This window comes from Rhinolophus sinicus, linkage group LG09 (assembly GCF_036562045.2).
Source record: "Rhinolophus sinicus isolate RSC01 linkage group LG09, ASM3656204v1, whole genome shotgun sequence".
In the NCBI taxonomy this organism is placed as follows: domain Eukaryota; kingdom Metazoa; phylum Chordata; class Mammalia; order Chiroptera; family Rhinolophidae; genus Rhinolophus; species Rhinolophus sinicus.
Window position 1 is genome coordinate 105,058,193 of NC_133758.1, and position 25,957 is coordinate 105,084,149.

Here is a 25,957-nt window from a genome sequence, read left to right on the forward strand (position 1 = left end):
GGTGGGGGTGGTGAGGGATTATATATAGGAACTCTCTGTACTTTTTGTTCCTTTTTCTGTAAATCTAAAACTGCTCTGAAAAATAAAGCCTATTAATTTGAAAGAAGAAAAGAAAAGAAAAGAGGAGTGAGCAGGGTGCCAGTTGGGAAGAGTTCTAAATGGCATAGATACAAATCAGCCTGGGCTCTCATCCTATGAACGCAACCCAACCTTTTTAAACAAGGTAGTGACAGAGCTGTGTTCTGGGGAAAATAAAATTCTGGTGACTCTGCAGGGATAAGAATACAGAAGAAAGAGACTGGGGCACCAATAAGCAGATTATGGAAGGGAGATGGGGGCAGTGGGAGGAGATGGAGACACAGGACAGAAGGCAACAGGACTCCGTGACAGCTGTCCCCGTGCATCTGGGGATGAGTGGGAAAACAAGTCAATGTTTCCCTCTGGTTTCTAGATTAAACTATGTGGCACGTAAGGGTCCTGTTAGAGGAAAGGGAGCAAATGAGATGGCAAAAACGAACTGGGTTCTGACCTGGGAGGCCATTTTACCTGCAGAATGTGGATGTGGAAATGTACAGAGGCAGCTCAAAACACAGACATGCAATTCAGAAAAGAGGTCAGGGCTGCCTGAGAGACTCATTCTGGTATGTATCAAACTACTAATTTATGCAAGGGGACATAATTCAACCCATACTGTTTTTAAGTAATATTATAGCATGGGTTAACTAGTGAAAAGAATCTAGTCTATTTCCTAAAATGACTGTAACCATGAGATGAAAAGATCAAGTTATTTTGCTCAAAAGAAAACACATTTTTTCTAAAATATTTATTTCGAATATATTTATACAGTAGTTCCCCCCTTCTCTGTGGAGGATATATGTTCCAAGACACCCTGTGGATGCCTGAAACCACAGATAGTAGCAACCCCTAACTATACTGTTTTTTCCTATATGTGCATACATACCTATAATAAAGTTTAATTTATAAATTAGGCACAGTAAGACATTAACCACAATAACTAATAATAAAATAAAAACAATTAAAACAATATACCACACTAAAATTTATGTGAATATGGTCCCTTTCAAAATATCTTATTGTACTGCACTCACCCTTCATTTTGTGATGCTGTGACATGATAAAATGCCTTCCTGAGTCAAGACCTTCCACCTTTTCACTTAAAGGAAGCACTTTCCGGCTTCTCCTTGGCATATGTGAATTGCCAGCATCACTACTCCTGCACTTGGGGGCCATGAGTAAATAAAACAGGGTGACTTGAACACAAGCTGTGACAGTGGATCTGCTCACTGAGATGGCTGAGTGACTGAAAGGACTACTAAGTGACTGACAAGACAGTTAACAAAACTTAATACCTATTCGTTAGGGTTTCTTATTTAATTATTCAAAATAGAAATCGATGTATACTTTTGAACATGATAAAGTTATACCTATATCTCAGTCCCAAGCCAGCGTCTTACTTAATGTGGTAGCACCAGAAGCTGCCCCACTTAGGTCAGGCCCAAAGGCAAAGAGAGCTACAATTTCCATCCACTGCTATTAACACTGAATCCAAGCTATAAGCCAATCAGACAATAAAATAGAGGTGTAAGAGCGATCAAACTATCTCTATTTGTAGGTATTATAACAATGTACCTGGAAAACCCAAAAGAATCAATGATAAGAGCTCACGCAACCCATAAAAAATTTTTAGAATTTTAGAATATTGAGGATAAAAATAGCAGAATACAAAATTAACAGAAAATAGCCATCATGAAAGTTTGACAACACATTCTGGGAATATGGAGAAAGAGGTCTTGTTAATACATTGCTGGAGGGGATGCAAAATGGCACACCACCTACGAAGGAAATTTGATAACATCTAACAAAATCGCATACTTATTTACCCTGTGACCAGCAATCCCATGTCTAGGCCCCTACTATCCCAAAGAAATGCTGACATGAACTGTTTTATTAAGCACCCAAAATAGAAATTGATGAACAACTTTGTAACATAATAAAAATATGTAAACCAAGCCCAGAACATTGCGACAGACACAAGACCAGGCTCTTGTTCACTTCAGCACTATTTGTAATAGAAAAGCCTGGAAAACAACCCAAACATCCAGTAACATGGGACGGATGAAACCCCCATACTCGTACATCCACAGAGTGGAGCGCTGTGGACCTCTCACTGAGGAATGAAGACCTCTGTTTGCCGTATGGAGTGATCTCCAAGATAGGATTTTAGTTGAAAAACGCAAAGTGGAGAAAAGTGTATAAGGCATGGTACCATTCATGTTAAGAAAGGAGAAGAGCTGGAATGAATACTCACAGGCGTGCGTGTGTGTGTGTGTGTGAGTATGTGTGTGTAGTTTATTACATACGTATGTAATTTTTTTAACGGAAGGATAAACCAAAAATCTTCCCAAACATGGTTATCTCTAGGAGAAAAAGGCAATGGAGTAAACGAGGCAAAAATAGAAACTAGACTTCTAGGAATATACAGGCATCCTTTGTGTTACTGCACTTCACAAAGGTTGTGGGGTTTTGCTGTGGTTTTTTTTCAATTAGAGTTAACATATAATATTATAGACCTTTCAGGTGTACAACACAGTGATTAGACATTTATATAATTTACAAACTGATGCCCCCCGATCAGTCTAGTACCCAACCGATGTTGCGCTTTTTTACAAATTGAAGGCAAGATCCTCCACCAGCAACAAGATTATGGCTCGCTGTATTATGACACCTGCTTGATTGCGGTGGCCTGGAACCGAACCTGCAATATCTCCAAAGGGATGCCTGTACCTTGTTTTGTAGACTTGACTTGGAATCCTGTAAATATTTTACTTACTTATAAAATAAGGGCCATAGCAACAAACATAGAATTCTCCATATGACCCTGTTTTTAAGGCTTTGAGCAAAACCTGAGGAAAAAGGGAATCATCAGAGCCCACAAGCAAGTTCTGACTAGTGAGCAGGCGTCCGTGAAAGACGTTGAGGCGTGCTGGGCAAAGCCAGAGAAAGAGAATGGCTGCTAATCAGGAGACTCGAATGCATCACTTACCTGCACTTTGCTCTGAGGTTCGTGATCGGCAGCCGGGAAATACACAACCTCCTGCACCTCATCCCTGGGCCGAGCTGAATTTTTTCCAAACACGACCAGACCATCCTTGGCACGGGGCGGAAAAGCCACCAAACAGCAACTCGGAGGCGCCACAGCCATCCTGAAAAGGGAGAGATTGCCAGAGATGAGATGGAAGCAGGCCTAACGGGGAACATTCCAACAGTGCATTCTTCAAACATATTTCACCAGTGAAAATAGTTTTAGTACCGAACTGTGTACAGCGAGCTCATTAAGAGATCCCAGCTGGCACATGAAGGTGGGGCGCCTGGAGTAGAATTACAGAGCTCCACCCCACCCCCCAGACCAGATATTGTTTGGTATTCCGTGGGATTAAACGAGCTCAGATTTGCAACAAACTGCAGTGGCAGCCAAAAGAGCAATGACGTCGGAGATAGGAAAGGAGGTGGGTTTTCCAGGCAGAAAACTCACACACACTGCAATCTGTCACAGTCACAGAAAAATAAATAAATATACCTGTAACGGTGCCCTAGAGAAATGCCTCGGAGATGCATGGCTGCCACGTAATAGATTTGTGGGTGGTGATGGAAATGGGTCTAGATTTAAATTGAAAGATACTCCCTTTTTTTAAATATATTTTTTATTCTACCTCAATGACATCACACCCAAGCATCTTTTGGTTTCCCTCACACCTCTTCAGCTGCTCCTGGGTTGGCTTGTTCTCTTCTACTTGGCCACTGAGCATCCTTCCTGCTTGGTCTTTTATTCCTCATTTAGTGCTCTTTTCTCTCTGGGAAAACTCATCCACACCCAGAGCTTCCCTTATTACTTATGTGCCAATGACCTACACCTTTAATCCCAGCTTAGCCCCCTCCTGGAGCTCCCAGGCCATAGACCCAGCTGCCTACTGGATGTCCAAAACTGATTGCATCATCTGCTTCCCCAAACTGGATCCCTTTCCAAGGTTCCTTATCCCAGTGGCCAGCTCCAGCATCCATCTCACTGGAGCATCCAGAACTCAGGAACCATCCTTACCATCTGCTTCTCCATTACCTAACATATTACCAAGTCCTGTAGGTTCGATCTCCCAAATCTCTATGGAAACTATCCACTGTCTCCACCTCCACCACCACCACCCTGCACCAAGCACCACCATCTCCAGGCTGCATCACTGCCGTAGCCTCCTAAGGGGTTACTCCATCACTGCTATTATTCCCCCTCCAAAACATTTGCCACATGGCAGCCAAAGTGATCTTTTTAAAAGGATGTATTTGTCATGTCATTGCTGCTTAAAATCCTTTACCGGTTTCCCACAGCTCTTAGAACAAAGTCTAACGTCTGATGAAGCGGGTGCCCCCTCCCCAGCCTCATCTCCTGCCACGCGTCCCTCCACTCTCTCAGCTCCAGCACACAGGCCTTTTCCCAGTTCCGTCCAATACTCCCAGGGCCTTTGCACAGTCTGAGCTCTCTGTCTTGAACACTCCTTTCCCTGCTCCATGCACCAAAACCTGCTGTCTTGTTAACTTCTGCTGCTTCACAGACCAGCTCAAATGCCACTCTAATTTATGTCACTGTACTGTACGAACGATCAAATCTGAAATATCTGTGAAATTATTTTATTACCAACGATCAATACTTAGTCTCTTGCCCCAATGTCTAAGCAATATGAAAGCAGGGACTGTGTCTCTTTGGTACAACCCAGCTCTGCACACTGTCTTCTGCAGGGTAGATTTTCAATAAATACTGAACAAGTGTTCAATTCTCACTTAACCCCCCACCAAACTGAAGCTGACTCTCTACAACTCTTTCTCACCACCCCACCCCTCACCTGGCTAGAATGCCCCTCTTTTGGTCTTTGTGCATATCTGTCAAGATCTGATTCAAAATCCCTTTGTTTCAGAAAACGTTGTATAAAGAACTATGTTATTTTCTTAGCATCCATAGCACTAATACATTCAGTTTGTTCTAGGATAATGTACATTTGTTGCTTATAAATGTACTTCTTCCACTCTTTCAAATAAAGCTTCCTGAGAGCAGGACCCATGCCACCCAATTAAAGTTTCTCTTTCTTCAACCCCCACTCAACAAACATCATATTTGTGCCACCAGTTACACAATTTAAATACATTTTATTTTTACAAATCCAAAATATAGGTGAGAAGTAAAGCAATGTGCTCAGCCAAATGACTGGGATTCAAAACTCAGCCCCACCACCTACTAGCTGTGTGACTTTGAGCAAGTCACTTTACCTCTCTGAGCCTCGGTATTCTCTTCTGCCAATGTTTTGCCCCAGCCCATAGGTTTATCATGAGTAGCAAACGAAATGATGCTTGAGAACATATTTTGCAAACTGAGGAGGTTACATGAGTATAAGATATCTTATTTGGGTTTTGACTGTTCAAATAGAGCAGCAGCTCAAATTTTCTGCTGAGCAAGCCCATCAGAACCAACTCACCTCACTCATAACTGGAGCAGTTAGCAAACTGCAGCGTTGGCAACATTGTGTGTTTAGAAACCTCTTTGTGAGGGACCATATTGCTGTCTACATCCAGGCTACTTCCAGGTAGTTTGTACTTGAACAGCCTGGGCTGTCAGAGTTTTTCATTGCATTGCTCATGGCAGCCATAACTCAGAAAATAATTCCCTCCGAGCTCAGAAAAACATCCCTTCTCCCCTTTGTGAGAAAGAAAAGGCAAGAAAATAAAGAGACTCCAGTTCTTTCTCCCCTTAACCTTTTTCACTTTCACAAAAACTGCATTATCTTCAGCCTTCAGGGGTACAGAGAGATAAACAAAGGCTCTGTGTGTGTAAGAGAAACCTAGAATAATTATAAGACAAAATGCCTTTATAGAGGGTTCCTAGAATTTGGGGGTGGGGAGAAAGGCTAGCTCAGCCAAATAAAGTATAACAGACCCAGAAGAAGATAAGATGGAGAAAGGACGACTTCACCTGTGTCTGTATGTCTCTTATATGTCATATGCCTTCCTTTCTTCCCCTATTGAGCCATTTCGACAGTACTGGTGTCTCATCTCCGAGCAGAATCTTACTTTATGGCTTTAAAAACACATAATAGAAATCCACAGGTGTTATGTTAATGAGGTGTATCTCTTGAAAAGAAATAAAACCCACAGGTTTTTGACACACACCTGTTCTTTAAGCAGGACATCTGCTTGGTCAGGAAGTCATCTGGGTCACTTGGTGAAGATGTGAGCAACAGAAGCCCAGGGTCATGTGAGGCCAGGGAGGCTGGCTTTTCCAGTAAATTTTGTGAATGATTGGGAAGGCCAGAGGGAGCAGAATTTTAATGCCTTTTTTTTTTTTTTTTTTTAACACAAACTCTATCACAACCAGTAGCAAACTAGTCAAGGTTAATTATCCACTTATTTTTCCTGGATCACCATTCTACACACTGAAGCTTCAAAAGAACTTTCTGGAATGATGGAAATGTTCTATCTCTACTGTCCGCTACGGTAGCCAATGGACTCAGGTGGCTGTTGAAGTGCAGTTCGTGTGACTGAGGAATTGAATTTTTAATTTTATTTCAAACTTTCATTAGTTTAAATGTAAGTAGCCACACGTGGGTAGTAGGAATCCTACTGGACAGAGCAGCGTTACAACTTCCCAGTAAACCCAGACATGAAGATTTTCACATTGTACTTTCCAATGAGCCCAGAAATACTTATTTGTGAAGTCCTCCACTGATTCAAATGACAAAATGTGCTGTCATCCATAGAAATTGAATTAGCAAAGAGAGGGCAGGACACTTCTATAAGACTGAAGAAAGCAAACGTTAGGAAGCAGCTACTGTACTCGCCAGGCTGACTGAGTGTAAGCAAGCGAAAGGTGAGCAAAGTCCTGGATGCCCAGTCCACTTCCCCTGATGCAAATCTCATATTCCTAACTCGGAACACGCCATGAAAGTGGCCCTCACTGCTACCTGGAAATCCCTGGACTTCCCAGGTCAGTTCCTCTCTTTATCTCCTAAATAAACTGTTGGTACCTTCCCTTCTCTTCAAACCTCCAACCATCTCCTCCAAGCAGGTATCTCACTGCCTACACCCAGGACAGATGGCAGGGGAGGAAGACTCTTTCAGAGACATGAGATGCGGGTTTGAAGGTCCTGTGGCTGGAGAAAGGGAAAGGAGCCAAAAAATGAAAAAGCCAGTGTGGCTGAGGCCAGAGAGAGTGGGGGAAGAGGCTGGAGAGGCAGGTAGACAGGCTGGTCCACGCTGGGCCTTGAAGGCCACGGCAAGGATTTTAGTGTCCATCCCACAATAAACACTAAAGCCAGGTTTTAGGTCCGAAGTGGAGCCAGGGCATATCGATGACTTTTCAAAGAAGTTGGCTGTGAGAGGCAGGAGACAGTTCCTTAGCTGGAGATAAAGGGATGGTGGAGGAACGCCCTTTCTATGTTGCTAACCTAAGGAAATGGTCAGGAATACGGGCAAGATTTGTGCACAGAAGTCTTCATCACAGGTGAAACACTGATTAAAATTTAATTGTCCCACATCAGAGAAATGGCTTAAAATGTATGCTACATCTATTTGGTGGAATACTGTAAAATCATTAAAAATATGTTCGTGAAGAGTTTGTAATTGCATGGGAGAAATGGTTTGGGGAGAGGGTCCAAAGCAAATGATCTTACTTATGTAAAAATGTGCATAGAAAAAGACTAGAAGGAAATATGCCCCAAATAGTAACCGTGGTTAGCCTGACCACTGAATTCTTTCTGGGTTTTTCTTTTTTCATCTTTTCCTTTAATTTCCAATTTTCCTATAAATATTTATGCTTATATAATCACAAAACTGATTTTAAAAAAATAAACCCAGGGGACATTACCAATTTGGGAATTTTATTTTAAAGGAAAAAAGATTTGCTCTTCTTCTATGTCCTGACACATCTAAAATTTCAAAACTGGCAAATTCTTGTTTGAGTAATATTTAAGATGAAATTTTTTATTCAGTGTTATTATAGTTATTCTATGAAACTTTCTTTTACTTTTTTTTTGTTTGTTTTATAGTCTGCCCAATTCAGTTATTCAAGGAGTACACAAATTTTCATTACTATTATTCACACAAAGAGTGGACAGGACTCCTACAGCATTTATAGGAAAAAAAAAACTGGCCCAGCAGGCAGTCAGTTCTCTGCTGAGCCTCAGATAAAATCCTTCTGAAAGTGACTGAAAGAAACTTCACTTTGTTCTTATTATTTATCAAAATACCGGTTAACATACCAGATATTCAAACTAGAAAAAAATTATACATATACATATATATATATATAACTCAACAAGTTAACTCACCTATATACTGCATTTTGAAACTTTTATTTACAGGATTTTTATGAACTGTTAAATTATTCATGCATATCACACAAACACTTTACGATTTTTCTCCTTTCCCCTTTGTACAGCATTATGAGATGTCATATTTTCCTCCATAAAGAAAAATAACCTAAAATTCAATTAACTCCCAATCACACATGCTAATGCAGAAACGTATTGCATAAAATGTTCTCACCATTTATCTTTGGCTTTGAGAAACAGAGTCTAACCATCTAAAAATTTCCCATGATAACTACACTCTATGTAAACCAGCATTAAAATCAGTGAACAGAGCCTACCCAGAAAAAAAAGCCACGGTTATTCTTTTCACTTGTTTGTTTTGAGGAGTAATTCTGAAGCCATTTGCTGAGCTATGGGGACCCAGAGATGGGGGGAGGGGAGGGGAGTGGGGAGGGGGGTGCAGTGTTACATGACAGGCCTGAAAAGACACCTAGGTGGACTCAACTGGTTTCCAAACTGCATGGTGTGGCCTTTTCGTGGGTTATCAAATCAACTGAGTGGATAAGATTTCAATTTAGCAGGTAAAATCAGCAATGTTTTAAGAGAAGCATTTTTTTTAGAAAAGAATACAGTATACGAATCTCACATAGTGTAGGTACGAGAAACTTTAAGTTCGGGTATTCACATATAAGTGTGTGTATGTACTGGGTTGAAATACATTTCTCTCTGACTGTGGGTCTCAAGCAAAAATCTTTAAAAGCAACAGGCTTAAAGGGTAGGTCTACTGAATAAGGCTTCTTTGTACTAAATACCCATTAGGATTCTTGCCAGGTTAGCAATAAACTAACAGTTCCAATGAATGAAACACTCCAATTTAACTCCCATGGATGGTTGAACTCACAGGCATTCCCTAAGATGTACTTGTTCAGAATATTTCTCTGTACTTCATGCTAAGTGGAATGAGCCAGTCACCAAAACGCAAATACTGTCTAGTTTCACTTACATGAGGTTCCTAGAGTAAAAGAACTCATAGAGACAGAAAGTAGAATGGTGGTTGTCAGGGGCTGGGCTGGGGAAAGATTGGGGAATAGGGTGATACTGAACGGGTAGAGAATTTCAGTTTCACAAGATGAAACATTCTGGAGATTGGTTGTACAACAATATGAATATACTTAACGCAACAAAAGTGTACACTTAAAAATGGTTAAGATGGTAAATTTTATGTTATTTTATGTATTTTTCCACAATTTTTAAGAAATTGTTGTTAATTAAATAGACACATGTGGCTAGAGACTCCAGCGCTAGACTGCGCAGCTTTGGATATTGTGCCATCAGCCATGGTAAAGCATCCTGACGCTCGATGTCTAACCATCTTTACCCTCCTTATCAAAGTCCTCTCAGAATTCGTGACTGCCTCTCGGGAACAAGATGTTAGAACTCCACATTCCCCGGACTTCACAGCACAGGAGCTGCACCTACCAACGTTCATCCTCTGACTAATCAAAGGAGGCTGGGTGCAGGCTTGGGGGGCTGGAGCGCTGTACCCCTGTAACTAGGAGACTGCTTACAGAATGTCTAGACCAGGAGGAAGGAAGCTGCCTGGGAGAAAAGGTCTTTGTCCTCAAGTTCAGTGAGCAGTTATTGAAGGGCGCGAATGCTCTGAGCCAAAGTAGGGGTTTTCTTCGCCTGCCTGCCAAACCGCCCAGCGCTTTTATCTCCAAGAAGCTAAGGAGTGCCCCTCATCAGTCACCTCATCCAGTAATAAGAAAGCCTTCAATTGCCTGAGACAGAGAAATGACTGTCTTTAGAAGCTATAGGCTTCTTAACTGTCTTGCAAATAACTGTGACAAAGTGCCTTCACTTGTGCAAATGTCCAGCTAGGCTTCCTGACTCTCTAAGCTCCCAGCTTTACTGCGCAGACTGTGGAAGTTTGAATCCGATGTCTGTGGACAACAACTTCCAGAAGAGCAAAGAAGACATTATTTTATTATAGTATTTTACTCATTGATAAATATTTTTTAAACTATTGATATTCCTGCCGAACTGAAAACAGAACAAATGATACTTATACATTGATTTTTCTCTCATTTATCTACTATTGAAATAGTAATGAATAAATAAGTGTGTGGGGAAGAAATTACCTAACTGAAAATTGGGATGTAAACACCCACTGATGGAAGCCACATAAATTAGCTCAGACTCACCAAGCTCTGCCTGAAAGAAAACTTCTCCGAAGTGTTTCATTGAAGGCTCAAGATAGTAGAGCATAAAGCTTGGGCTATCCATATCTATGTGAATTCCAGCTTCTAATATTCAATGCCTTGAGTTAGGAACTATCTAACAGAAGAAAGACCGACACTGAGTAAGTAAGCAAGCTTTGGAGTCAACCTGGGTTTGAATCTCAGCCCCCTGTCACCTTTCTATAAATAGAAATAATGACAGGGTTGTGGTGACGTTTAAAGGAGCTGAAACTTACAAATACTTATGAAGTGCTCAGAATACCATCTGGGACACAGGAAAGGCTCAATCATCACAAGGAGAAGAGACGGTACCTGATGACGGCTGCCCCTTTGTCAAGGTCTGATATGTTCAGACTTCAGAAATTTGGCTTTTTTCTTTCAATGTCTAAATGTGCTTTCACCTTTTGAAGATATACTTCATTGTCACTTGATGTCTTTTAAGAGCTGCTTAATATTCCCTTTCTGTAATTTCAAGGGCAACACCTACCTCTGGCAGTTAACTCCTGTGGTCTTCAGTGCCACTAGTTAGCTGACACTTCCGAGCAGCATGGGATGGGACAGGGGTGGCAGGCTGCACGTTTGTTGGGTTTGGCCTGGCATGTTGGCACAGATAGCGTTTTTTAAAATCTGAATATAGCAAATCACATTTTATAATCTAGAGATTTTTCCATAGAAATACAAATACTTGGCTTCTCTTGAAAACGCCAAAGATCTGGCAACACTGGGTCTACATTCTTGCGTGACAACAAGACTGGAGTGGGGTAGAGTCTCCTCTCCACAGTCCTCTCCGCTCCCTGACACCGTGGCCAATGACAGTGCCATTTATCATCACCCTGGGCCTACTGATTTTATTCTTTTTTCAGTGTCAGGTCGATTGTAGCTCTTCACAATGCCTCCTTGGCCCCGTGTGTACAGGGGCGAGAGAATGACACACTTTAGAGACAAACAGATCCTTGTTTATGTCCTGATCCACCCATTAACTGTGAGAAATAGGCAGGTTATGAACTTTCTCTGAGCCAGAGTTTCTGCATCTGAAAATGGGACCAAGCCCCATTCACAACATAGCACTCGTCTTTACAAGAAATCATGTGAAAAGCACCAAGTCCTGTGGCTGTATACAGTGGGCACTCAATAAATGTTCGCTTTCCTCCCTCCTACTACTCACTGGTGATGGGGTTGCCAGTTTTGCACCAATCCCTACTATGCTCCTTCACCCTCCCACCAGTGGTTTGCACCTAGCTCATCAGACACACTCACGTTCCAAAGTGTAACTAAAATGTGCTTAAAGAATCAAACCAGGGGCAGACAGGTGGCTCAGTTGGTCACAGCATGAGCTCTGGGTGACAGAGTTGCCAGTTCGATTCCCACATGGGCCAGGGGCTCCACCCTCCGCAACTAGAATGAAGATAATGAGCTGCGGCTCAGTTGCCACTGAGCTCCCCAGGCGGCCAGATGGCTCAGTTGGTTGGAACGCATCCTCTCAACCACAAGGTTACCGGTTCGACTCCCGCAAGGGATGGTGGGCTGTGCCCCTGCAAGTAAGATTGAACAATGGGCAACTGGACTTTGAGCTGAGGTGCGCCCTCCATGACTAAGATTGAAAGCACAACAAGTTGACTTGGAGCTGATGGGTCCTGGGAAAAAACACACTGTTCCCCAATAAAGTCCTAGAAATAAAAAAAAAAATAAAAAAAAGAATCAAACTGGAATGATGGGAACTCTAGCTCTAATGATCAGTATATGGAGAATACACTGTCACCGGGGGGATGCACTTAGCAAAATCCAGACTATGAGACACTCTCCAAGACAAATCTGATTTCTTCAACAACTACATCAAAAATGGCATGGAAAAAAAAAAGATTAAGAGACAAAGTTACTTAAGAGGTATATATATCAACCAATCGCAATGAATGGAACTTATTTAGATCCTGATTTATTTTTTTAAACGTGTACAAAAATTTCATAAGAAATTGGAGAAATGTGAACATTGATCGGCTACCTGGTATTAAGGAATTAGTATTAATTTCTTAGCTATAACTATGTTGTGGTTATGTTTGAAAAAAGTAAAAGCCCTTTTAGAGATGCATGCTGAAGTATTCCCATGGGAGATGATAGAATGAAAGAAATCCAGGAGAATCCCGGGAGCCCAGATGAGACAGGATTGGTGATGTAATACAAATGGCTGGAGCTGGGTGCTGAGTACACAGTAGTTTGCTGTACTGTTCTTTCTATTTTTGTGTATGCTTGAAACTTCCTATAATAAGTAACTTTTAAAAAATAAAGCACAGGATGAGATCTTTAAAATTCTTGAAAGGATAGAAATAGCACTGGACTTATTTAATACACGGAATGTTTTCTTGGAGTTTCTACATGTGAGTAACTTCTTTGGGTCTCAGATACCTCTGTGAAGAAGGATGCCAGGGCAGGCGGGATAGGGAGAGATTTTACTTTGGCTGGTATGTTAATGCCTTTGGGAAGAAGCAGCCTTGGTTCTCTCTACCTTACCTAATCTCCTTTCCTCAAGTTTCAAAACACATCCTAGAGCCTGACCTGTCCTTAGCAGGGGAATGCAAGACTCTTTCTAAACACCACCATGCAAATTCTTCTTACTATTGGCTAACTCAGCACCAGGGCTGATTTAGAACTTTTTGAAAGATAGGGCAATTCTCTACAATTTTGGCACTTTGACCAGCGTGTAGCATAATCAGGGGTTCATAAGATTCCGTCATTTCCTATTTCCTCATCTTATTCTCTAGATAGTGGCTTGCTTCCTAAGAAAACTGTCTAGGATACTTGCCATTTTTTAGGTTTAAGTTCAAGCGAGCTTGTTACGGTGAAGTAAAATCCTAATTCTAATGCAAACACAAACAAACAAAGAAAAAGAAACCTTTCTCTGCTCATCAGACTGTGAGCCCCATGAGGGCAAGGCCTCCTGCGTAAATCCTTATTTCTCTGGCACCTTGCATACAGACTGGCACAGAATAAGACCTCGATAAGTGTTAAGCAAATGAAGGGAAAGGGGAGTATCTATATTTCATCTTCAATGAGAGAATAAGAGCAGGAAAATACGATTTTTCACAAGGTACTCCCATGTTGTTCAATCCACAGTATTCCCATTTGACCACACATCAAAATGGTCTGGGAAGCGTGTTAAAATGGCAGATTCCTAGACCACCCTCCATTCTTGGAGATTCTGATTCAGTCAGAGCTGAAATCACAGGATGGATATTTTTAACAAATACAGCCAGTTCCAACTGCTGTGTAATATTGACTAGTGTAAGTTGTTTAACCTCTTTGCTTCTCAAAAGTATTATTCATTTGTTTTCCTACCTGGCTCTTTTTTTAACGGTGGCAACTCTGAACACACAGACAAGAGAAGAGTACACACAATAAATCCCCTTACGGCATCCACCAGCCTCAAGGGCCATCAGCATTCGGCCATCTTGCATTTCAAGTTTACGTTTAAGGAAACGATTTCCTTTTCATTGAATGTTGCTAGATTCAGCAACTGCATTGGCATCAATACACTCTGCCTTCAAGACGAAGGTGGGTGAAACCCAGCCCTGGTTGACTTGGGAGAGCAGGATTTTCTTTACTCTCGTATGACAAATAGGGATGTAGGAGGCTGTGTTCTCTTCAGTCTCTGGCTTTACAGCTGGGAAATCAGACTACATGATAACCAGGAAGAGTTGGATTGTTAATTGTTATTTAAATGAAAGAAACAATCTCATCCAACTCTTTAAAAATGTTCCTTTAAAATAAAAGTGTTCTTTAACATAGACATAAAGTAAATCCTTTGATGACTATCATGAATCTTCTGTCTTCCATGAATGGAAAGAAAGAATTTGAACCAGAAGAAAAGGAGAGTTAAATATCATGTCAGGTAGCTGAATATTTCTAAATCAGTAAGACTGCTAAGAAATAACCTACGGATACTTTTTTCTTAATGATAGAAATGATCACAAACTGATTTGCTATTTTGTTCCAATAATACTGCAATTTGGGTGATTACCAAGAGGAAATGAAAAAGTGCCTGTTTAAAAGTTGCAAAACCAAAATTCCCGGTAATTAACCTTACTCAGCTTTACCATAACCCCTGATGATTTAATGGACCATTGCTGATGCATCCCTCTCCCCAAAAATACAGCTACTGAGATTGTAAGAATAAAAAAAAAAGTATGATATGTAACAGGCTGTCAATACACAGAAAGTTGGAAAACATATAAATACATGGGAATAAGCTGGTGAGGTGAAAACAGGTCATACAAATTATATATGGTATCATGCAAATTATGTATATTATCTAGAGAGAGGATGCAAAAAGATCCTGAGGAATTGCAACAAAATTTTTAAGAGCAATAGTATCTCTGGGTTGTAGAATCACAGACAATGTCTTGACTTCTATATATACAGGCATTTTCAGATTTCCCACATGAAAATATAGAATTTGTAATAAAAATATTTTAAGAAAAAGAAAAAGAAGAGTTGCAATCAAAATAATCTATTATCCCAATTCACTGTATCTACTAAATGTGGCCTTGCAATAAGGTAGAGACTTGGGGGTTGGTTCGGGGGTTGAAGAGTACCCCATAGTTCAGCCATGGCAAATGAACTCATTTTATCTTTTGGCCACATCTGACTCTGCCTCATTGTAGCACATGAGAAATATGAACAAAGCAATATGTCTAATTTAATGATTCATGTGATAGACTAATAACTAAGGACATGTAGAGTTTTCTATGGTCAATAGGAATGTTGTGTTTCAAAATCTACATTTATTTATGGGATAAATTAGGGAGTGACTGGCCACTTTACAAAGGTATCCTTCAAATAGCTCCAGAATTTCTCTATAATGCAAATATTCTTATATGAGTTTCCCAGTTCTTAAATGCCAAAAAATTTCCATGGATACCCCCACGTAACAGTCATTATAGTTGATTGGAAAAAATATAATGAATACATGTTATGAATTTAGTAACATTCAATAGATTTGTATGTACTAAATGGCAATAGAATCCTTACACATTTGAAAAACAGTAGTGCAGATATATATATATGTACAGATATATATATATGGCTTATATTCAATCTGTGTATATTCAATGTTGGGACACACATGGATTCAAGGACCACCTGCAAAACTCTACCATATTCAGCGATCTGTCTGCCGCTCTGGTGCATTTAAAATAATATCCCCTGCACTGTACACCTGCACCTGAAGCTGAACAATAATGAATGCCAACTATAATTACATATATATATATGTATATATATAGGTATGTATATACTTACAAGAAGCGGAGTACAGCATTAGGAATAGAGACAGTGGAAATGTAATGGCTGTGTGCGATGTCAGAGGGGTAGTGGCTAGGGGAAGGGGGTTCACACAGTGTGAGGGATATAAATGATAAACGTCTAAGTATTACTTTGTCTTGTGTATCTGAAACTAATAAAAAAATTTTAGAAAATGGGAGGGAAAAAAATTTAAAAATAAAAATATCACGTTGAAGAGAAAAAAATAAAAATAAAATAAAATAATATACCATTTAAAAGAAAACTCAGGCTACATGTATATATCTCTTGCAAGAACTCTTAGGGATTTTAAAGTGAGGAGAACTAGTCAACTGTGTAAACAACTATGCAACTATACATACAGCTTTATCAAGCTATTCAAATATATGAACAACTACATATAACAGTCCAACTATATACACAGCTATACACAAATATGCAACCACATATATGGCTATATATATAACTATTCAAATAGAGACAGAGAGATATAACTATAAGAAAATAAAATGAGGGGAAGAAGACAGATGAGTTGAATGGCATCCATTTCTCATGGATACAACCATTTTTTAATGCAGGAAAGCATAAAGAAACAGCTCAAGCAGTGTTCTTTTTTCCACTCAAGCTAACCAAATTAGAAAAATATAGTCAGATCAAGTACATTGTAAGGAAGCCATTTTCCAACACATGGCAGGTTGGAAGACAGTTTTCCATCTTTCATAGCAGTAGTAAGAAAGAAAGAAAATGACTTGGTGTCACAATGATAGACTCGTACATCAGAGCTGTGCAGTCAGGATAATCTAAGAGCTGACATTATGGCTTTTTAGGGGTCGGATAGACCCAGATTCTGGGTGCAGGTTCTCCATTTACTAAGCTCTTCATCTATAAAATGTGGTCATGCTGTCTACCATGTATAGTTATGGGGATTAAATTAGATGATATATGCAGAGTGTCTGAAAAAGAGAAGCATTAAAAAAAGGGTTGTTCCTTTAACTTGTTCTTAAAGATCAGGATTCCGAGGCTATAAAGATAATGGGGATAAAGGAAGAAGAATGTGTGAAATAGGCAGGTATGTGCTTAGCTGCCCAAAACATTCTCTGCGGGAAAGATCTGGGAGCTACTGAGCAGACTGCACCAAGCGTCCTTTCATTTCCTTCTTTTCTCATTTTTAACATTGCTGCTACGGTATTGTGTCCACTAATTTGGCAAGGTTGCTCTGAATTATGACCTTCCTATTCCCACCATCTGTTTTCCTCTCCTGTCTAAATAATGCACTATTTCGCCTTTTCCCACTAAAGGGATTTGATATGTACCTGTTAGCTCTGTAAACTAGGATTTTAAAAAATCTTCCAATTCTTAAAATGGTGATTTACACTGTGTCCCTGTAAAAAATTCGCTCAACATTCATTTCTATAGAAGAAATCAAGTAATAAGATTTAAATCTTGCTAGTAATCAGAGGGTTACTTTATAGCTACTAGCAAAATGAACTTAAAAACTACTCTGTAAATGTCCATTGATGTTAGAACCATTTGCTGTGTTTTACCATTAGGAAATATATCCCATTTTGTTATCAAAAGGAACCTTTATACATATTTGTGTGTGTATATATGCTTGTATAAATATAAGTATATACTATAGATAGAGAGATTGATAGATAGCTAGAAAGGGAGGGACCTAAAAGGGTTACTATATGAGAGATGAGAGTGGGAGTAAGGGTGGGATATAGAGATAGAAACTTTAAATTTTATTTTGTCTAGTTATGTCATTTTAAATTTCTTTATAGCAAGTTCACAATATTGGACTTTTAATTATTTTAAACATCGGATTGGTGTTTAAGAAGGACATTTTAAGACATTTCATTTAATTCTTTCAGGTCACGAGGGCACTGCAAAGTGCATTTTAAAAATACACTAAAGTTTTACTTTGAGAGAAGCAAAAAAATATTCAGAAGAGCCTTTGGTCACTACATCATTTTAATTAAGATTTTTAAGAAGTCAGATGAATTACCAACATGTATTTTGAGCCCCTAACCACCTACAAGCACTTGGTTCAAACCAAGAGGAAACAGAGCTAAAAAGACGTTTTCAAGGTCTTTATCACGTAGAATAAGAGGTGCTCACGTACACAACCCAGAGAGGAGGCCAGTAACCCAACCTCAAACGATCAAAAATGCTTATGGGAGCTTTCAAGGATATCTAGCTCACCTTAGCGGAGTACATTAAGCATTGGGAGATTTCAATTAAATGTTTAACCATTGAGAACAGAAGAAGAAGGGAACATTAGCCATCTCAAACTTCTCTCTCCTTCAGGTGAGACTCCATCTTGGAGGCCCCCAGCTCCCTCCCCTTCCCGTCACCCAGACTAGGTGACCTGACATTCCATCCAGTTTAGTTCACAGCCATCCATCCCACACTGAGGAGGAGGGACAGGTGGATGCGACTGACACTGGCATCACTTCTTGCTTTCTGGGATCTCAGGTAGCACACCTGTCACAAAGGGAATGGGCACGTGTAATTTTAGCCCATTCTTTCCACTGACAAGAGCTCCATAGCCGTCCCTAAGAGTTACTAAGAAGAATGTTCCATGTAAGGTCCAGATTAGGGTGGGTATGAGAGTGAGGGTGGACACATACAATGGGGGAAAAGGCTATGCCTACCACCTGGTACAGGGTAGGTACAAGGCGCCAACCGACGGACCTCAGAGATAAGTGAGCCCAGGTCCTACCTCTCCCAGTAACTCTTTCCTACATTTCTTGGTTGTTCTATACCTTTGTTTCCCAAGTTGAACTTTTAAAAAATTTTTGGCAAAATGTTTCTAGAGTCCCTCTAGGCCTGTGATTGGAATTATACTGGCGTGGTAGACTCATTTAACAGAAATAACTAAAATAATGAAAATCATCAAACCTAACATTTTATGTTAGATATTAAGCATTCACTGTGTGCTTAATAACATCCTAAGCAATACATAAATATGTAGTATATACAAATAATATGTAAAGTAAGTTAACTCTCATCATGACCACATCACGCAGGTATTATTATCCCCTTGTTAAAGATGATAAAATGGTTAAGAGTAGTTAAGTCTTGCCCAGGGTCATATCACAAGAAAGCAGCGGAGCAGGAATCCAGACTCCAGAAGGCTCTTAACCACCAGGCTTCCCTGACTCCATCTTCCCAACCAAGGGCAGGCTCGTCTTGAGCTTTTTTCTAAGCCCATTTAGATTTTTTTTTTTTTTTTACTGGGTTTCTGCCCAATTTCCAACAACTTTACTAGAGAGAGATGTCTAAATCCTCAATAAAGAAAACTGTAAGGCTTTATGGGGACATGACAGAGAACATATGAAAGGCAGGGAGATATTCCTGTTCTTTGCTGGGAAGATCCAATGCTATACAGAGGTGTCAGTCTTCCCTAAATTAACCCATGAAGTCACAAGGCAGCAATCAATTTTGGATATAACCCGACAGAAATGATCTTAAAGTTCATCTGGAAAGGATACATGGGATTAGCCAAGACGTTTCAGAAATAAAAACTAATGAGGAAGTTTGAAGCCCTGCATGATATTGTAAGGGGTATTACAAAGTTTCAATAATTAAAACAGTTTGATACTGATGCAAGAATAGACAGAATGAGGTGGCTGGTTGGCTCAGTTGGCTAGAATGTGGTGCCAGTAACACCAAGATTGCCGGTTTGATCCCCACATGGGAACAAAATCTGTCCAGATCCCCACCTCACTCCTAATCCAAAAATAATTATTACTCAAAAATTTAAATGTTTAGAGCATTTATATGGGTAGAACCGGAGGAAGGCTGGTCGTTTGTTGTTGTTGCCCTCATATGCACAGCTGTAGAAGTGAAAGCCATCTCGGTGTGTAGTGTTGTAATAAAGTAATGTAAATTCTAATAATCCCTTGTGATCTTTAATATGCCACATCTCCTCCCACGGAAACCATGTAGCAAAGATGGTGGACAGCTCTTGCTCATCCCACCTTAAAAAGAAGGAGACTGATGAGTGCCTTCATGAGTGACTTGCTCAAGGTCACCCCTCCCTAATTAGAGGCAGAACCAGAGCAAGGACCGAGGTCCCCTGACTTGCCGTCGGGGAACCGCTCTTTGCATGAGATGCATCCACCTTATTTGGATGTGTTTGATGTGTCTGTGAAACCAGACCTATCAGAATGTGGAGGTCGCCTTCCAACGTGTTGTGCAGTATCTGTGCTGCCCTTTCATGACCTTGTTACTGTCCCACCACTGTAACCCCATTGCCATTGACTCACGTTCCTGGATCACCACACACTCTGCTTTTCCTGTTCCACGAACAGCATCACACACCTCAACCAGCCTCCGCTTTCTGTTAATGACTTAGACCCATACAGTCCGATAGAAACATAATGGAGGACAGATGCGAACCACATATGTAATTCTATGTTTCCAGCAGCTACATCTACAAAAGTAAAGAGAAACTGGTGAAACTATTTTTAATAATATATTTTATTTAAACCCAATATATCCAGAATGTTACTTCAATATATAATCAATGTAAAAATTATTGACCTATTTTACACTTTTTCATGTAAGTTTTTGATCCCCGATGTGTATTTTACGCTCAAAACACATCTCAGTTCAGACCAGCCACATTCCAAGTGCTCAATAGCCACATGTGGTTAGTGGCTAGTGGCTACTGCACAGGACAGTTCCGACCTAGGCTGCCACTCCAGTAAAGGGTCCCAAACTTTCATGTTGATTGATTATTTCTGGATAAAGGGATCATGAGTGTTTAAAAAAGATAACTTTGGCTCATGTATACTTTTTATTGATCTCCAATACAAATTGCATGTGTTTATATATTTTTAAAACTTGTGATTTTTAAATATCTGTGGCGTATCAGGGGAATTTAAGTGAATGAATCTTCCCATTCATGTCCTAATGCAATTTTTTTTTTAATGGCACATGTGGCATCAGCATCTGTCTTCACTGCAACATATCTGGCATACTTAGCTCCTATCTTTTTCACCCTGGCAAATTATTCTCCCTGCTGTCTGCAACACCCCCTACCCCCGGCCCCCGCAATCTTCTCCTTCTGCAGATCACGGCGCTGAAGGTACAGAATGTCCAAAAGACGTATTTTCCATGTCCTCACCACCTCTGCACAAATACTAACCCAGGCACAATTTCTAGTGTTGTTTTAGTAGCTCTGGGGTCACTGGTATATGTATATGACTTGGAGAACTCAAATTCAAATTACAGAAAAGGCCTCTATCTTCTGTGCTGCTTCCAACTTATTTTAAAATGGGCTTATTATCGTTTACTTAAAATTAGATACATTCAAAAGCTATTATATGTCCAACTTTGGTTTCTTTTAAAACGAAAGTTGGCTTATGGGTTCTTCTCCCCAAGCATCAGCAACTAATTTTTAACCAGAAAATACATGTCTCACCTCAAAGATTATGATTAAAGCAATGTTTTTGGTACTTAAAAACAGAAGCAGTTTAGTCACTAGAGAATGGAACCATGAGGGACACACAGCTTAGGAGTTAAATGGTCTTGAATTAGGAAGCTAAGGTGAGGTCACTTACTTTAAATACCTACAGATTTTTAAATTCATGCTACAGTTTGGTTTTGTGTTGCTCTGTTTGCCACCCTATAAATGATAGGTTTGCCCTTTCCCCCCGGGCTTTGAAAGATAGCATGTGGACTCCTGAATGGGGGAGACACAACACCTGCATTTCGGTCCTCACTGCCTATGGCCAACCAGCTATATGACCTTGGGTGTGGTTCATGCACCCTGCTGGTTTGGGCCTCCCAGGCTGTAAAAAGGGGGTTGACAAGAGAGTGCTCTCTGGGGCGGCTTCCAGCGTCATCATTCCTGACCTTTGTGCTAATCTTCCTCTGTTCCATTACCCCCAAACACTTATCTCCTCATGCATCTCCCCCTTCCTAAATGAGAAGATGGCCGGCAGTACAGCAGGGAAATGGGAAAGAAAGGCTGTTAAAAAAAAAAAAAATCCTAAAGTGAGTCACCTTTCAAGAATTTACCATTGTCTGGTGCCTGGATGCTTGCTCATGGTCTTAGGTCAGTTCTTGCAATGAAATTTATTCTAAGAACCTGGTGTTTGTCATGTGTAGTGTTCTTGGATGATGTTTACACTAGACACCCATCTCTTTTAAGAGCCACTTGTAGGTACAAAACAACACTGAAGTTATGCATCAAACAGACATCAGCAGCCTCATAAATCCACTTTAGTGGAGTCTGGATACAATCAGTTCAGAATCACAGAGAGTTTTAATTAGGTCTTTGCACCAGCTTTTGATAAGTTAGAGAAAATAATTACAGCTCCCTAAACTTCCCACTCAACCTCCCCAGGATCCTACAGCACCCTAAAATCTAACCTGCTGCAAGAATTACTGCCTCCCCTTCGAGCTGGCTATACCAACACCCAGGAGAGCTTTCCCTCCCACAGATTCCCTCACTAAGGCCTAAGTCAGGGGGACGTTAGCTCTGATCTGTGCTGCTTCCGCCCGGCCTGATTTTTCATGCTGCCATTTTGAATTAACATAGGTTTTCTCTGCAACTGATGCATGATCTGGTCAGGCGTGGAACACAGTGCACACACACACACACACACACCACATGGAAGCTTGCCACAACCTGATCCAAGACACTTGCAAGCCAGAATTAAACAGCACATCCAGAAAGCCCCGTATTATTTAACAGAACCCTGACTCAGTCTTCAGTCACAGCAAATTACCAGTTTCCTTAGGCGTACTCGGGTTTGTTTCGCGGACATTTTTAACCCCTAAATTGGAGTTCTCATCCATTCTCTTAAGTTCAAGCGTCCCTCCTGCTTTGCAGCCCACACTCGTCTCAGACCTCACGAGGGATGTCGCCAAATAATCGGCGCCGGGACAGACGAGAGAAGCGAGGACTCAAAGGCAAACTGAAGTGGAGAATCGTCTCCGAGATGCACGGGTGCCTTTCACCAATAGGTGCCCCCAGCGCCATCGCATCAATCTGCCTGACATCCTGCATCCCGAAGATTCGCCCAGGGTGTGGCTTGAGGGGAAGTTGTGTCAAGTCCTGCGGCCCGCGTGGACCAGAGCAACAGCCCGCGCATTAGCCCTTAAGGGGAGGGCAGTCCCCCCGACATGATTCCGGATCGCGGACCGGGTGGACGCGGGGACAGAGCCGGGCCACGGACAGCGGCCCCGCCGTGCAACCATGTTCACGCTAGCCCACCAGCGCGGCAGGTGCGTTACCTGCCCGAAGGTGCCAGGCCCGCTCCGCCACCGCGCTGCGCCCCAGTGAGCCCCGAAACCCGGGAGCGGCCCAAAAGGTAGCGAGGTGAGGGGTGCACAGGCAGACACCCCAGCGGGGCAGCAACTTAGATATCAGGAATGGGAAACAGGGAAAGCAGCCTGGGGGATTATGAGAGTTAAAGGGAAATGGGGGGAAAGATGAGGTTGAGGTGTGGAGAGCCGGGACAGATTCAGACCAGGCTGCAGTGTCCGCGCCCTGGGGTGGGGCGTCCCTCCCCTGCGTCCCCGCAGCCCACAAGCCCGAGTCACCCCCGCCCCGGGGCAAGGCCCCCCCCACTCCCGCAGAGACCCCAGCCGGCCCCAGCCCGCACCCGCCGGGATTGGGCCCCGGGTAGTACCTACTACCCGTGGGTTCACAGGGACAGCGGGAGGCGACCAGGAACCGGGGACCGCGATGGCGAAGTGGAGTGAAACCTGCGGGGAGAAGAGGCTGCAAGAAGCCCTGCGCTCCCAGCGGTGCCTGCCGAGGTTCACCTCCGGGGCGGCGGGCGGCGGGCTCCGGGCTGGGCTCTGCGGTGCTGATGCGGAGGCCGCCGGGATTATTGCGGCGACATCGGGGGCTGCAGCTGCAGTGTCGGAGGCGGCGGCCGGGCGCTTCCCCCTCCTCAGACTCCGGGCGGTGCGCCCGCAGCCCCCCGGCTCACAGCTGGCCCGCCTCACGTGACCGCGGGGCTCACCCCCGCCTCCTCCCAACCGGGACCGCAGCGCCGCGCTCCGCCTGGTAGGGGAGGGCGTCTGGCAGCGGGAGGAACGGCTGAGAGGGCGGGTCTAGCGGCAGAAAGGGGCTCTGCTCGATTTTTATTTCTTAATCACCACCGGGGTGCAGCTGTCTTTAAAGGGAAAGCCCAGGCTTTAAAGAGTTGGGACCTGCTGCCTCTGGGCGGCTGTCCCAGGCTCTGCCGTTTGGTTGCTACGTGCGCGCCTTGGTGCCTAAGCAAGATCTCCCCACGGAGAAACGTGTCCTGTACTTGTTGACTCACAAGTCCAAGCCAAAACCCTGGTTTTAAAGGTGCCATCCTGTGCGTTATTGATATGCCAGGCCCTATGCCGGGCATGTGGCTAAGAAGGCCCAAAGAGGTTAAGTAACTTGCCCAAAGTCACACAGCAAGTAGCAAAGCCAAGATTCCGTACCTGGGTTAGTGACAGAGAGGTGACGTGTGTGTGTGTGTGTGTGTGTGTGTGTGTGTGAGAGAATGCTGGCATCCAGGTCGTTAGTAGTCAGGACATGACCATCCTTCTGTAAATGAAACACAGATCTACCTTTTATGAATTAGCAAAAGAAAAGGATTATCCTGTGAAGAGAAAGTTTAGGGGAAAACAAATGTGATACCACTCAGGCATATGAAGAGATATTGAAACTCACTTAACTGCAAATCAAATATACAAGGTAGCATTTTCCACCTGTCAGATTAGCAAAAATTAAAAAGTTTTCTAACCACCCTGGAGGAAATTTGACGATATCTCCCAACATAACAAATACATATATAGTCTTTGACTGGAGGATTCTACTTCTGGAGTTTATCCTACAAATATGACACAGGTGTGAAATGATATGAGTACAAGATTGTCAATTGCTATATGATTTGTGCTAGCACAGATTGGAAGCAAATGTCCATCAATCGGGGACTGTTCAAATAAATGACAGCACAATACAATGGGATGCTATCCAGCTGTAAAAAGAAATGAAGATCTCTATGTACTGATATGAGAGATTTCCAACCTATACTAAGTACTGGGGGTAGGGAAGCCATGTGCAAAGCATTGTGTTATCATTTGTGGGAAGAAAAATCTATGTCTGTATTCATATTTGCAACTGCGTAAATATCTTTGGAAGGATACATTAGAAACAGTAATAGTAGAGGTCACCAGGGAGGAGAACTGGATGCTGGAAAGGAAAGGAGACATTTTTGCATGTTTTTTGAATGTTCTGCTTATGCTGCGGTTTGCCACATAAGCAAATGGATAGTAGGAGAGGGCAGAGGGAATCAGTGCAGATACTGTAGAAGAGAATAGTGGCATACAGACTCTTGGAGCACAAAGGGGCCTTATTGTGCATTTAGTCCAACCAAGGAAACTGTAGCCCAATGAGTTTAAATAATCAATATGAGAAATTCCTAGAGGGCTTGCTCCTGGGCTTGGCCCATTTGGTCAAGCTGTCTGGTTGATTCTCTTGCACATTAAAGTCTGAGAGCCACTAGCCACTGGTTTAAATGCTTGGTTTAAGGGCACTCAGTAAGTCATCACTACTAGAAAAGCAAATCCAGTGCTATGCCTTCCTGTAGCCATCAGGTATGTCAAGGATGACACCATGCTGCTCTCCTGGTGGCAGTATGAAACAGAGACATGGGAACCTGCCAGGCTACCTGCTTGGCCTGAAATCTTTGAAACCTGTTGACGGATCTCTACACAGCCACAGGTCTTCTGGGCCAGAAGCCCAGGAGCGCATGAGGATAGAGAGGCATCTGCTTTCCCCAAGGTCTACATGAAGAAGCTTGTTATACAGTATTACTAACATGTATTAAGCAGCAGCAATACATTTTGTCTCTGCTTTGAACACAAGTCAGGCCCTGCTATTGAAGGCTCACAAATACAGATAAGGTCAGAACAGCCCAACAAATATGGAGATCAAGAAACATTAATAAGGATTTTAATCATTGGCCTCTATCAATCACACGAGGTTTAGGTGTAAATAAATTACAAGGTTCCTGTGAGCTACATTTCAAGCACAAAAAATTATCTTAAATA

General features: G+C 41.9%; 1 protein-coding gene across 5 annotated transcripts in view; it reads right to left on the reverse strand.

Moving 5' to 3' along the window:
• SCRN1 (secernin 1) overlaps positions 1-23,969 on the reverse strand; it is a 56,845-nt gene extending 32,876 nt beyond the window's left edge. Inside the window, exons 1-2 of one of the 5 annotated variants that reach the window (XM_074340934.1) lie at positions 23,687-23,969; positions 3,065-3,224 (exon numbers count right to left, since the gene is read on the reverse strand). In XM_074340934.1, the coding sequence (XP_074197035.1) occupies positions 3,065-3,168 (104 nt within the window). In that variant the 5' untranslated portion in view covers positions 3,169-3,224; positions 23,687-23,969. Of the gene's footprint in view, positions 1-3,064; positions 3,225-3,331; positions 3,353-23,550 lie in introns of those variants that run through there. The other 4 variants (XM_074340933.1, XM_019726177.2, XM_074340935.1 and 1 more) reach the window with 4 other exon arrangements.
• Between the last annotated feature and the right edge of the window lie 1,988 nt (positions 23,970-25,957).